The sequence below is a fragment of the Balaenoptera physalus genome (assembly GCF_965194825.1).
Source record: "Balaenoptera physalus genome assembly, chromosome: X".
Lineage (NCBI taxonomy): Eukaryota > Metazoa > Chordata > Mammalia > Artiodactyla > Balaenopteridae > Balaenoptera > Balaenoptera physalus.
In genome coordinates, this window is record NC_138903.1 from 91,186,747 (window position 1) to 91,202,046 (window position 15,300).

Below are 15,300 nucleotides of genomic sequence, written 5' to 3' on the forward strand. Positions count from 1 at the left end.
TGCTCTTCCTTTAGTGTCAAACTAGATGATAAACTAAGGGGACAGGAAAGCATACACTTTAACAGGAGACGGAGCGGTGATTTTCTTCTCTTTCCCCAACTTCCACAAGTAACTCATCCCGTAATTCATAACTGGCACTAAAGCTAATACATTATGGGGATATATTTCAGCTCTTGCTATTACCTTTCCAAATGCTCTTTATGGCAGTAGTGCTCTTTGGATTAGGTTAATGTCATCTCCTCTCTGGAAGGGAGGAGCCCGGTGGGCCAGAACTGATACGTGTTGAAGTCTTACTACGTCCCATATGTACTTTACAGGTTTTCTCATTTACAGCCCAGGACAGCACTGTGAGAAAGGTATCATGATAAATCACAGATAACCAAGCTCAGGCTGACAGAGCCTATGTCACCTTTTCAGAGAAATGGCAGGATGGGATGAGGTCCCATCTCTTTCCCTCCCCACAGTATGACCAGGAGCTTCCCATTTAGAAGATGATAGTTTTACACTTCCCCAGTATTGTGCCCTCATGGGTACACACTCAACAACTTCTCTTGTTGAGGAAGATGATAGATGATTAAATCCTGCTCCTTGGACCAAGATGCCTAGCGGTGGGGTCACACAGTTTGGCTGGTCCCTGAGATCACTCCCAGGCTCACTGATCCCACCCCACTGACATCAGGCTTGGGCATGTGACTAGATGTGGCCAAATATAAGAGGAAATCAAATGTGCCCCTTGAGTGGAAGTGTTAAGAACCATTGAGAGGTTCCGTCAGTACTCTTTTTTCCCTCTGCCTCAGAATGTCCCAGATTTCTTGTAAAGTAGTTTCACTCATCTAATCTTTCAGTAACACTAGAATATGAGAACTTAAATGATGACAGGAATGCTTGTGAAGAGAGAAGCTAAATGGCTTATACCCAAATTTGGCCTGATAGAAGATCAATTCAAATCTTATGCCCTAAAACTGAATCAAAAGCCAGGAGAAGTTATGCATCTTACCCAGGGTCATACAGAAAATAGTTAGGGACCAACATTTCCTTCCTTTTGCTCCATTGCTTTCTCCAGAACACCCATCATCATGCTTGTGCTTCTCTGGATGTTTATGTTTACTGAGCCACAAGATGAACTCACATACCCAGTTAATGGGCATTCCTGATGTTAACTCTCCAAGAGGGCCTCATAAGAGCTCAGTAAAGGTACACTGATTCCATGGAAATGGGGTGACAATTTTTCCCCTAGCTCACCTCCGTTAGACAACTTTACAACACAAAAGTGGCACCAACTCTTAAACACAAGGTGGGTCTGTGTGAGTTACATTCCTTCTTGTTGTCATAGTTCCAGAAGCTCTTTAGGACATAGTTATGCTGTTTAGGGCTATGTAGTTTAGGTTAAAGTAATCTTGGAAGCAGAAGTTAGGAAGTGGGGTAGGAAGGAAACTAACACTTCAAGGGCCTACTACTGGCCAGACAGTGTGTTAAGAACTCTACATACTGTTTTTATAACTTCTTACAACTGTTCTGTAAGTTAAGTATCAGTATTCCCTGTTACAACTCATTCCTCCCCCAAGGCACACTCTACCGAGGCTCAGAGAGGTTAAATACATTTTCCAAGGACACACGTGGTAAGAGTGTATCCTAATCCAGGGTTGTTGGATTCCAAAGTTGGGTTCTACCCTGAATCTGTGCACATAGGGTGGGTAGTAACGTTTACCTTGCTCTAGAGCAGGTTTTCTCAACCTCAGCAATGTTGACACTTTGGGTCAGAGAACTCCTTGTTGTGAAGGCTGTTCTATGTACTGTGGGATGTTTAGCCTCTACCCACAAGATTTCAGTAGCACCCCCAGTTGTGACTACCAAAAATGTTTTCAGACATTTCCACATGTCTCCTGGAGCTGGGGAACAAAATCACCACCATTTGAGAACTACTGCTCTAGATATACATTTCTGACAGGTAGTTGGATACATGGGTCTGGAGACTAGAAAAAAGTCCTGAGATGAAGACATGATTTGTAGGCTTAATGGAGCCTGGCATGTAATAGATGTCCTATAAATATTTGTTAAATAAATGCAAATGGCTTATAAAATTGAGAGTTGTCAAGCCTTTTTCTATCCTTATACCAGTTCTACAAACTGAAGTAGGATCATTCTTATAAACTTTATCAAAATCTGCATTTTCAACCCAACATTTATTGCTTAGCTTTTGTTTCCCTTTGTAAAAGTAATGTATTTGAAATGGAAGAACATGTCTAAGTGAGTTACACTACCACCAGGTAAAGCCAGAGCCAGAACTCAACATTAAGATGGTGGAACATGTGGTGGCCCCCAAGCTGTAAGCTTATTCAGCTTTCTGCTTTCCGGAGAACTGCTTGTCTCTTTCTTGGTATGCACTCCTGACGCTGCGGTATTGAGCGTAAAAAAGGAAAATGGCTTGCGGCCAGTTTCGTTCCAGGTGCCTGCTCTGGATCTAAGAGCCCCTGGTTGTTCCCCAGAAGAAGGACGTGCTGCCCTGAGGGGGAAGTCTGTATCTCCAAAGAATGGCCCATAAGGCATGCTGACGCATAGATAGTGGCGACAGAATTATGTGGAAATACAAGGTTTACTGATTTGTTGTCTAGTATTCGTTCCGTACTAAACCTATATATACATTCATGCTCTTTGAATAAACTTGCCTTGCAACCATCAGTTGTCTTGGCCCTTCTGACCCCATACTGGTGCTTTTCAGTTCCTTACCCCTCACCGCCAGGAACTTCTAGCTTTCTGCAGCCGGTCTGCGGCAGGAACAGAAGACTAAAGGTCCAGTGTACCCTATATTTCTGTGACAGACGCCATGCTAACTACTTTAATGACATTAACATATTTGATCTTCACAACAGCCCTTTAAGGTTTTATCACCATTTATGGATCAGAAATTCAAGGCATGGAGAGGTTAAGGAACTTGTCTAGGTCACACAGTTAGTAGGAGACAGAGGAAGGGCCCTTCCCAGGACTGTATGGTATTAAAGCCCATTGATATTAACCACAAAGATATCCTACCATGCATCAACAGATATCTCTAAAGCCTTGCCCAGGGTCTGGAACTCGGTGACTTTTTAACTGAATTGAACTTAGATACAGTGACTGAATGTAGAATTCTTGTGAGCCTGCAGCATGACTCTTAAAATAAGTCCTTGAACTTACATGGAAAAATATCTCCCTTCTAGAAACTCAAAGTGTTTTTCTGAATAGAAATGACTTTATTCTCTGGCCCAGACCTAGCTGGCTGGGAGAAGAGGCTGGTGTGATCCTCTTTGACAGGTGAGACCACCTCCTCCTTGGGCGGTGACTTACCCAAGGTCATCCCAGAGTTTTGAGGTGAGGTCTGCTGCTGGGACCCAGGGAGATCTCCTGGCTGGTACTGTAGGGTCCTGTACAAAATACACAGAAATAGTTTTTGATCCTATGTAGCACCCTACCTTTGAAAGGTTCAATGGAAAAGTATTTTCTTGAAGTTATCTGCAGGGAGAAGTAAGAGAATATGACAGCACATGGAATGAGAACAAACAGGATGATGACTTTCTTCCTTTTCCCCAGCTTCTCCAGGGGAGGAGAGCAGAAAACAGCAGGTTTTCCAGGGGCTCTCTCTTTGCCCCCTTTCTTACCCCTTTGCTCCAGCCCAGCCCTTTGTGACATTAGAGGAATGTAGACAGAAGCCAGGAACCTGGGGTGCCCTGATAGTAGGGACAGAAAGGTGGGAGGTGCCTGACAACCAGAATGGTGCATCAGGAAACACAGGTACTGAAGTCCATGCCCTGGCCATTGGTTCATCCATCAAGCTCTCAGTTTCCACCTGTTTCTGTTTGCAGTGCCATTACTCTACCCCATAGCAATGAAGCTCACACATAACACAAATATATATATATATTCAGAATTGTTTTAATGACAATAAGATTATAACTGCACAAAAAATAAAAATCTAAAAACCAGACATTGAAGTAACTAACAGCAGAAAAATTACCTTTTATCACACATCATTCCTAAATGTCATTAGTTGTGAATTCCTTTATGCCTTTTTCTACTTTTATATGCACATTCCCATATATAATTATATACCTTAGTTTTTTTTATTAGAGTGCCTGTAACGTACACCATTGATTCAGAAACACTTTTTTGAGAAAAAAGCAAAACCCATCACATAAAATCTACACATATATTTTATGCCATATCCCAATGTAAGAAATGTTGAAGATTTTTTAAAAATTGATGATAACATAGAGTAAGACAATTTAGGTCATATGATATATGCGTTGCTAGGATCTCTGGCATTTTCATGTATTTCCTTGTAGCCTGTTTCTAGGCATGTTTGTATTCAATGTAATTGTGTTTCCACTATGCTACCAGTGGTTCTCAGGTGTTAATGTGCATTAGAACCTCTCAAGGGAACATGATAATAATGTATGTTTTGGGGCCCAGTTGGAAGTGTGTTTGATTCATGAAATCTGGAGAGAGGTGCCAAAGTCTACATCATTAGCAAGAGACACAGAAGACTCTGAAGCAGGTAGTCTTTGGGGAATGCTTCAAAAAATCACTGATACATACAGACAAGGACTCCCTCTTAGACCAAAACTTTACTCAGGCTCCTCTGGCCTTCTTTTCAATGAGGTCTTGTTCTTGGTTCTGGCCTTGGCCTGGTAAGCCCAGTTTTAGCAAGAAATTCTGATTAGACAATTTATCAAGAATTCCCCCAACCTTGATATCTAATGAAGCTTGATACATAGCCAAGTTCCTCTTCATAATTTTCCATCCTCTCCCTCACCCTTCCCATTGGCCATAAATCCCTAGCTGTCCCTGTTGTATTTGGAGTTGAGTTCAATTTCTCTCCCTTATTGCAATAGTCTTGAGTAAAGTATTTCTTGCTGTTTTTAATAAGTAATAGTGTTCAAGAAGCTGGAGGAAAGACTGAAGGTACTTAGTGGAGACATGGAATACAAAAAATATAAAAAAGACCCAAATTGAACATCTAGAGATAAAAACTACAACGTCTGAAATGAAAAATATGTTAGATGGGGTTAATGGCAGATTAGATGTTGCAGAAGATTAGTGAACCTGAAGACACAGCAATTGAAACAATTCAAAATGAAATACAGAGAGAAAAAAGACAAATAAATGAACAGATCTCTTAATCCCATACCCCTATTTTATAGCACAGGGAATTATAGCCCTTTTCTTATAATAACTTTGAATGGAGTATAATCTGTAAAAATACTGAGTCACTATTCTGTATACCTGAAACTAATATCATATTATAATTCAACTGTACTTCAATTAAAAAAATGAACAAGCATTACTGAGTTGTGGGACAATCATACTGATAATCATTTTAAATGGAAATGGTCTAAGCTCTCTAATGACATGACAGAGATTGTCAGAGTGGATAAAAGACTCAGCCCCTAATATCTGAATGTTATGGAGAAGAGAGGCCTGGCTGCACACACAAAAAATCATATACACATGCTGAGAAAAAGATCTTTTTGCTAAAAATATACATACCACGGTCCAAGCATCATTAAGACAGTACTCACCCAAGCTAGTACAATTCTAAGTCAGGTAGAGGATAAAAATGCACACCTCTATAGGAGACAAACTGGGACACTGAGGTGTTTAGAAGAGAAATCTGTAATGATGGAGGGTGGAGGTGGCTCACCACAGCAGAGGAATGGAGTGGGCTTGTGACACAGTTTGGATGCTACTTCCAACAACTGAGGGGAATCTGAGGGACTTGGGTCCTGCAAGTGCAGATGAACATAAGAAGTAGTTAAACATAGCTCACACTCTCTTTACCTATTTTAGTTCTCTAGGCAGCCCTAGAAATTATCTCCATTTTACCAATGAACAGAGTAAAATAACTGAGGCACTGTCATGGTAACAACCACTGTTTATATTACTAGCTAAATGATTCAGAAGTAATTTGAAATTCATTATTCTTGTTTGTTGTTGCTTTTTCATCAAGTTTTCATCAAGTTCTTCACTATCTTTAAGTTGATTGACACATTTAGTTTGCTTTCTTTTTTTTTTTTTTGGCCGTGCAGCATGCAGGATCTTAGTTCCTGACCAGGGATCAAACCTGGGTCCTCTGCAGTGGAAGTGCGAAGTCCTAACCACTGCGCTGTCAGGGAATTCCTGCTTCCTCTTTTAAAAATCAAACTTTAATATAATTAGAGATTAATACTTGTTGATTTAGGAAAAAAAGATAAAAACTTAAAATTAATCTACACACGTGTAATCTCAGTAAAGGAAACAGGGTGTTGAAAGTAAGATTTAAAATTTTTCTTCTTAGTACATTTTCTCTCTGTTCCAAAGCAACAACAAAACCACTTTAGGATGCATATTTTACAGTCAGAAACACAATAAAGCTCTTTCCATTTGTGGGAAAATGATTTTTTTTAATTGGCATACATCTGAAGATTTCTCTCTTCATATGAAATTCACCAAAGTTTATTTTTACTAAATGGAAAATATTTTCCATCAGCCACAAGGGAAAGAGTAAATTTCTAAACAGGCTAATTATAACTTTTAAAATAATGTTTGGGGGAAAATTAAATATACAAATAAATGTTAAGATTTTTAAATTTATAGGGATGCCTTATTTATTTGGTTATGTATGTTTATATTACTCAGAAAGCACTTCGACTGGTTACACAAGATAGCAACTACATTACATGCTATATGCTTGAAAATTTTAAAATGGGATCTTTCTAAACAAAATCAGCATGTTTATTACATGAAATATGTGATATCAGGGAAGAAGACAGTGAATAGACATAGGATTTTGTCCATTTCATTCATGTAATCCAGTTCTTTTTCTACTCTCAGGACAACTTTTAAGTTTCATATATAAATAGCTCCGTTCTATTAAGTAAATGTATTCACTTAATGTTCCCAAAGTTGCCAACTGAGAGTAGACCTGCTGAAACATGACTGTTATTTTCACAGTTTTGAAAAACAGGAGCTAACTGAAAGTTGGTCAAATGTGATCCAATTAGCTTTAAGGAGAGGAGAGGAGACACAAAAAATAAACATAGCAAGTTAAACATCTCTCCTTGGCAGGGGCTTTGAAAGAGGCAGTATTCCTCTTAAGAGGCTCTGAGCCTTGTTTAATCATGACTAAATATAGGATGATGATAGAAAATTTTACAAGTACTTTCTTTGGATGATTGGATTATGGTTTTGTTTATATTTTTCCTTATGTTTTCTGCATAATCCAAATGTCTAATGACCTTGTATTACACAAATAATTATAAAAAGTATTTCATTTAGAAATGTTCCTCATAGGAACTTTTAAACATGAGCGTGTAAAGAAATAAACAACTCACAAAGACTCAATGTTAATTTTTGTTATATGTTATTTTAGATAAATTATAATTGCTAAAATCTTTAATAATAAAAATTAAACGCATTATTATATTATTAAATATCTACTACATCAGACACTGTGCTGGAAATTGAGCTCCAGGGTGATTAAGACAAAATCATTGTTGTAAAAGGGCACAGGCTTGCATAGAAAAGATAATGCCTAATTTATTTAATAGTTATATAATTATACATTTATTATTAATAATAGATTCATAATGCATTAATTTAACAGGATATTTGGAAGGATTACAAAACAGTATTGGTTTAATAACAAGGTCATACTGTATAGCACAGGGAACTACATTCAATATCCTGTGATAAACCATAATGGAAAAGAATATTAAAAAAGAATGTATAAAAATAAGGTACTGGTTTAAATATAGACATACATTGACTGTTGAATGCAATCCAATTTTAGAAATATTAAAATTTGGAAAGGTATATTCCTTGTGAAATCAAATAAGTAAGGTAATTTAGATCACAAGGTTTGTAGAACAGTGTAATCACTGTCAGTGTTTCTCCATGCCTATGCTGGCAAAACTGAGATGCATTAGAATCACCTGAGGAATTTTCAAAACAGTCGTTACTGATCAGGTGATTCAAGGGTGACAATGGGAGGTGGGAGCGGGAAGGGCACCCATGTGTCAGCATTTTTAACATTTCCCTCAGGTGATTATGATGGAAGTAAGGGGTCTGCGTTTACCTAAACACTGGCACATACAAGGTTTTTTAGTACTTTTTTTTTTTTTTTAATTTATTTATGGCTGTGTTGGGTCTTCGTTTCTGTGCGAGGGCTTTCTCTAGTTGTGGCAAGTGGGGGCCACTCTTCATCGCGGTGCGCGGGCCTCTCACTATCGCGGCCTCTCTTGCTGCGGAGCACAGGCTCCAGACGCGCAGGCTCAGTAGTTGTGGCTCACGGGCCTAGTTGCTCCGCGGCATGTGGGATCTTCCCAGAGCAGGGCTCGAACCCGTGTCCCCTGCATTGGCAAGCAGGTTCTCAACCACTGCGCCACCAGGGAAGCCCCACATACAAGGTTTTTAAAACAAGATTGCAGAGCTTGGGTTAGAGACCTTCCTTGCTATGTTCCTTTGGAAATTAAAAGTAATACTTTACAGGTAAATAGTTACTTGCTTAGGCCACTTAATTAAGAACAGTCAGGAACAGTATTGAGCTTGGTTATGAACTCCATTATAGTTTGTGAATCAATTAAAATAATAATTAAATATCTACTATGTTAGACAATACACTAGAAACTGAGCTCCAGGATTATTAAGAAAAAATCATTGTCTTCATATGGGCACACAATCACATAAAAATGATAAAGCCAGACATTCAAAAGTTTTTAAGAACTTACAAAGCAGTTTCATGTTTCATGCATGGAAGGGATAGAAATGGGAAAGGAGTGCATTTCAGCTTTAAAATGTGTTCCTCTAACATAATTTACATGGCCTGTGGTTCTGTTAAACTGGTTGGGCAGGGCTACCCAGACTCTTTTCTGAGAAAAATCCCCCACATAGGGTAGAAACACAGGCAAAACAAAGCTTTCAGCCTGTTTGTGTTTTGGAGGTTTGAGGTAGTACAATTCTGGGCATCTACATGTGTCTCCTGAGCTGGGCCCCAGTGCATTCATGTCTGAGTTTTCAAAAGGAGGAGCATAAAAATAAAACCAAAAGGGCTGTTTTGTTCAGAACCAACATAAGAACAAGAACCATGGGAATGGTACTCTCAGGAATATAACTCCAAAGTGAGGATAAAAGCCTTCTCCACACTTTTATAGAGGTCAAAGGGGGGATTTATCTCACCAGGGACTGCAGAGAGATCAGTGGGGTTTTGTTACCTTGTGGACTCTAGCACATCAGCAACAGGAACAGAAACAGGAGCCAGCAAAAGGGAAAGTATACCCAACTGACATGGCAATAATCAGGTGAGTAGGGGTAGTGCAAATATGATCAGAATGACAGGGTGGAACCCACCTATTTTGCCCTCTGGACTTGTGAGCCTGGGTGAAAACTCCCTTTAGTACTTCCCAAGTATCTGATAAGGGCCAGGGTCCTGCTAAATGCTGGAGAGTTGCCTAGGAGGCAGCCCAACACAGTTCCACACCTCATATATTCCACTCAGCAGCCCTGTAAGGCAAGCATTATTCCCCATTTCACAGAAGAGAAGACTGACTCTTTACAGGAATGTATCTGTAATAAAGGGAGGGTTTACTTCCAGTTAAGACTGGAAGATGCTTAAAGTTCACTTTTCTTTAAGTTTGCTGAACCAGTAATTATTTTGTACATTCACAGACTCATTGAAAAACCGTTTTCATTGCTTCTAAAACTCCAGATAATTAAAGGGAAAAAAGTCACATATTATCCAACCATAGAGAAATGTGCTCCAATTAACATCCTGGGGTATTTGATTTCAGATTTTTGGAGGGTTCATATAATATATATATATATTTTAATGAAACAATAATAAATGTATAGATTGATTTTTAATTGCTTTATTAACTTTACATTTTTCCATGCAAATGGGTGAAACGCTACTGTTGACAGAAACAGATTGCGTGCCAAGGCAATCTCCAATTAGAAGCTGGTAACACAAGAACCCACCTGACACATGGAAATTACATAAGGTTCACAGCAAACGGATCAGTAAAGGCATATCAGGAAAATGCAAGGAAAAGGAGAACAACAGTGGGAATCACAGTATTAATCTCATGGAAAATGGCAGGAGTCAAGGCATAAGGCAAAATTCATCATGATGGTCATGGTGATTAGAGAGCTCCCCCATAAGGATACGCAGGCAATTCCTCAATTGCAGCTCCCTAAGTTTTCTCCTGATTTCTCTCATCTCCTCCATGAACATTTCCATATCATCTCCATCTCCACCCATCCCATCGTTGACCTGCCTATTGGGTATGGCCCATCGGAAATTAGGGGCAAGTCGGCGAGCCTGTCCCCGTCTATTATTTCCTGCTGGCTGGTGGCCTTCGCCCCCTCCCAAAGGGCGGTCTTCCTCTCCATTCTGCACGGGCTGCTCCATTTCTTCGTTTTCCTGGTGGATATTTGCCATGATGAGATTTTTTCCCCTGGTGATTTTTCTTTGAACAACAAGTAAGACAAAGGCAAGGAGAGAGACTGAATGCTTGGTGCACTAACCAGCAGGATTCAGAGCCCTGATATCAAAGACTTTTAAATTTTATTTTTTCCCACCTCAGGAGCCTCGTGCGCCTTCTAGGGAGCCTCCAATTTGAGCCCCTTCCCCAGCTCTCTCCTTTTCTCTCCCTTCCCCAAACCCAAAGCCCACCATTTTTCTTTTCCCAGGATTCTTTCCCAGAGCGCAGCAGGCACCAAAATGGAGGACGGGGGAATAGGGCCTGGGGGAGTTAGGAAGGGGTCTCAGACTGGCTTTGCACCAGCACCCCCCGCACCGACCTGGGCCTATCCTTGCTGTCTCCTGCTCCTCCTGATTCTCGCCACGAGTGCGCCGCCCCGACGCCTAGTCCCGCAGACCTGCAAAGGGCCGGGGTGGGAGCAGGGCGCTGCTGCAGCCGGGCGCTCGGCCCCTTCCCGGCCCCACGCCCCCGCCAACCCCTCCCTCCCCGCGTCCTCCGCCCCCACCCTCAGCCGCTCCCATCCCCGCCCCCCTCCCGGGTTCACCATTGCCCTGCAGGAACTCAGGAATGATTTCCCATTGCTCTTAGTTGCTCTGCTGCCCTCCCTGGAACCCTGCAGTCCCTGTACCCCCACCCAAGGGGCCCCCATTTCTGTTCCCAAGAAAGCCGAGGCGTGGAGAGAGCTCGCCGGGACCCGCCGCGCTGAACCCCTGCGCCGGCCTCTGGGGTTGGCGGGCCGCTGCCGCCCTGGCGTCAGCGCGCGGGCCCCGGGGCCCTTACCTGCTCCGCTTCCCCAGGGCCCGATGCCAGCCCGCCGTGCGCAGGGCAGCGGGGAGCTGGTACCCAGACAAGAGTGACGACTGCACCAAAGGCTGCGTCGCTCTGCAGCTCGCGGTCACGTGAGGGCTTCGCGTCACCGCCGAGCTCTCCCCCAACTCCTGCGGCCGGTGCAGCAGGAGCGCCCCCCTCCAGCCTAGTGCACACACACAGACAGCCCCCTCCGCCTGTTTGTGCGCAGGGCCACAGCGCGCACCGCTCTGTCACTCATCTTGCTTCTCTCCAATCTGAGAGCCCACAAGTGGCATCACCTCCCTGCGGTTGGAGTTTGCCCATCTCTGGTTACCAGGGAGGGTCTGCAACACCCTCCACCTCTCCCACTCCCGCCCCAGGCTTTGGCGTTGGGTTTTTCTGCTCTCTCTTCTCGCTAACCACGGGCCCCCCCCCCCCCCCGCCTCCACTCCCTTGCCACACACATGTGCACAGCCACCATTGCCCACCATGCCCCTGAATTCATACCCTTCTAGGAAATTTAGATTGAGGGCTGGGGTGAGGAGGGAGCAAGGGACTTGTCAGAGAGGCGAGGAGAAGTGGGCTGTATAATATATATCCTTCCTAATAATTTCTCTTTATTTCCTTTTTAAGAAAATCAGCGCGCCATCAAAAAATTAAAAATTATGAGGTTTCATTTTTGAAAGAAATGCTTCATCCTGCGGGATGAAAATGCCTCATTGTTTGATTACATTCACCTATACCACCCAGAAAATATTTTCTCTGGGCTCCACACATCAACAACACTTTTGAAACATTTTATTTTATTTTGAAATTTTGTTTTGAAAAAATACAAGCATCTTCCTGAATACAGTTGGTATTTTCAAAATGACCTGTAAAGTAAATCTTCAGGTAGAAGTCCAGTTGTCAGACCTTGGCCATTTTATGTAAATGTAATGTGATGTTCTTGATACCACAGTCTTTGGAGAAAAGGAGCCTTTTTATTTTCTGCTTTCCTTTCCAAACCTTCCAAACCACTCCTACACATATCTCCTTAGAATGATCTCAGAAGTTAAGTATAAAATAGGTAAAAGTTCCAAAGACATTTGCTTTTTAATGTGAATGTTTTCAAAAAATATTAGAAATAAGCATGGAGTATGAGAAGCAATTAAACTTGAAACTCATCTTGAGTATAACTGTTCCTTTTTTCAGCTTGAAATAACTGAAAACGTTTTTTTTTTTTTCACGGTTAGAAAATAGAGATGTCTTTAGGAAAGTGGCATTATTATAAAAAAATATTAAAAAGTGTTGGTTGTGTTAAAGGAACCGAAAGAGTTATATGTACTGAGTCAAGACAGGCCAGGCAAATTCTTACTGCCTCTAGTTTTGGCTCCAAACTACTATGTAATCTCCTACCCTGCTGAACTAGCTGGGACATTGAATAAAGAAAGAGTATATGCCTACTGCATATGTAGTTTGAAATATATAAAATTATATATATGAGATATATAGAAATATTGACATATAGCTCCAAACGCTCAAATTACAAAATAATTGTCTTTTAAAGGAATGCTAGTGATTCCTGGATTCTGTCTCACTGTTAGCAACTCTTCGTATAGGTAGCTCTATTAATGATATCCACTGGAAGGATGCTGATTAGAGGCATGAGCTGTAGTATCAGACATATCTGGGTTTAAATCCTGTTTCTGCTACTTACTTGTTGTATGACTTTGGGTCAATTACTTATCAAGGTCTCTGTGCTTCCTCTGTGAAACAGGGATTGTTAGAAGAAATAAATCACATATTTCAAGTATGTACCACAGACCCTAAAGAACCATCAATGAAAGTTGATTCATTACTTTTGTTTACTATTATTAGATGGTTTCTAACAAGATTTGAAGAGTAGGCAAAGCATAGTTCCGTCCTTAGCTAGATCCACTTGTCTTTAAAATCTGTGAGAGCCCAAAACACATCTGCTGTCTTCTACTTTGCAAAGCCAGTGACTTATAGAATTCTTTGTACCAAGTAGGTGATTGGTAAATATTTGTTGACTGATACATCCACTACTAAGGCTAATAGGTTGCTTTTCATTCAGAGGACTGTATTTAGAGCAATATGGAAAAGCTTTCATGAAAATTAGGAATTACCTAGAAAGAATCCCCTGAAAGTAGACAAACCACTATGACATAACCATTGAATACAAAGTTAAAGAAGTGGATTTTTAGTTCTCTCAGTGGCTAAATGTTTTGCTATTATCTTTTTGACCCATCTTGGATAAGTCTTTTGCTTGAAACCACCAAATTTTCTTGGATGGAAAACATGCATCTGTATATTTTTCCAGATTAGATGTTATGCTACATAGGAGATTAGTTGTAATGAAGTGCTGTTTTAAAGATAGGTGAAAATTGTCCTGGAAATGATGTTATCTTCACTAAAATGCTGTGAGGTATTGATTGAGATCTTTTCTTGTCCTTGGTGTTTTCTGAGGAGTTGAAGATAACAACCTATTGAGAACAAAATGTTTTTAATTTCTAAGGCTGAGTTAGAAGGACACAAGAGTCTTAGTTTGGGACTCATGTGCCCTGAAGGACAGAGAGAGGGTGAACTGGTTTGATGGCTTTTACCCTAAAATAATAGAGAAGTAGTGTAATACTGGGAAGGAGGAGACTGGGTTCACGTTTGGGGAAGTGCAGTATTCGTGAAAAGAACCTATTTCCTCTCCTTATCTCCTGTAATTATAGTGGATGGTGGCACTTGATTGGTTCCCTTCCCCAAAGCCAAGGGAGTGGGATCCCAAAAGAACTGTACATAAAGTTTAGGGATATCTACAAAATGTTAAGGTTCACTAATTCCTTTGCTGGATATCTGCATTACCATTGGGATTTTGAGCTACCCAGATGCTATAGGAGACTGGAAAGAACATTTTGGAGAGATTATGTGGTGGTGTGGCCAGGTAGAGAAAGGGCTACCAAAGTTCCCAATTCTGGAGAAGCATGAAAAATAAATCCTACCATGCCTACAGGTTCCAGAGTTGGGGAGTGGGGAGTTATTGAGATACAGATTTACCAGTAACTGATACAGAGTAGGGCAAAGAGACCTATGAATCATAGGAATGCCATGTGAGGGTTATAAGAGTCACATGCAAGATATGGCCCAGTCTTCCAAGGAGACACTTGGAAGGGAGCTGCTTGGATGTGAGTCCTTATCAGCAGGTTCTCTAGAAGTCAGACTTGAGCTTCAGTGATGATTAATCACGTGGGGATAGCAATCTTACCCTAGGTATTCACATAAAGAGTTGTCTTTTTATCCGTCTTCAAACTCTCAAGTCATCTGAGTAAACACAGGGAAGGAGGGTGTGATTGTTAATTTTATGTGTCCACTAGGCCATTGGATGCCCACATATGTGGTTAAATAATATTTCTGTGTGTGTCTGTGAAGGTGTTTCTGGAAGAATTTAGCATTTAAATTGGTGAACCAAGTAAAGCAGATGGCCCTCCCCAGTGTAAGTGGGCATCATCTAATACCATTGAGTGCCTGAATAGAACAGAAAGGCAGAAGAAGGTTGAATTCATTCTCTGCCTGATTGCTTGAGCTGGGACTTTGATCTCCTGCCCTTGGTGTTCCTGGTTCTCAGGACTTCTGACTCAGACTGGCACCTGCATGTCAGCTCTCCAGCTCTCAGGTCTTTGAAGTACACCATTGGCTTTGCTGGCTCTCCAGCTTGTAGACAGCATACCATGGGACTTCCCAGCCTACATAATCATGTGAACTTGTAATCAATCAGTCTATAAACCTTATAATCAATAAATCTATCTATCTATCTATCTATCTATCTATCTATCTATCTATCTATCTATCTATCAATCTATCTATCTAGAGTCTATCTAAATGACAGATAGACTCTAGGTAGATAGACTCAGATAGATAGATAGATAGATAGATAGATAGATAGATAGATAGATAGACTCTAGATAGAAAGATAAATCTCATAGAGGGATGAGGAGGATTCTGAATCAAAAGTGATATTGGTGTTTTAAAA

General features: G+C 40.9%; 1 protein-coding gene across 3 annotated transcripts in view; it reads right to left on the minus strand.

Annotated features, from left to right (window-relative positions):
• Positions 1-9,862: 9,862 nt before the first annotated feature.
• The window catches only part of BEX3 (brain expressed X-linked 3), a 265,627-nt gene continuing 260,189 nt past the window's right edge, over positions 9,863-15,300 (minus strand). Inside the window, exons 1-3 of one of the 3 annotated variants that reach the window (XM_082447794.1) lie at positions 11,274-11,420; positions 10,813-10,890; positions 9,863-10,478 (exon numbers count right to left, since the gene is read on the minus strand). In XM_082447794.1, the coding sequence (XP_082303920.1) occupies positions 10,112-10,450 (339 nt within the window). In that variant the 5' untranslated portion in view covers positions 10,451-10,478; positions 10,813-10,890; positions 11,274-11,420 and the 3' untranslated portion in view covers positions 9,863-10,111. Of the gene's footprint in view, positions 10,479-10,812; positions 10,897-11,273; positions 11,421-15,300 lie in introns of those variants that run through there. The other 2 variants (XM_082447792.1, XM_082447793.1) reach the window with 2 other exon arrangements.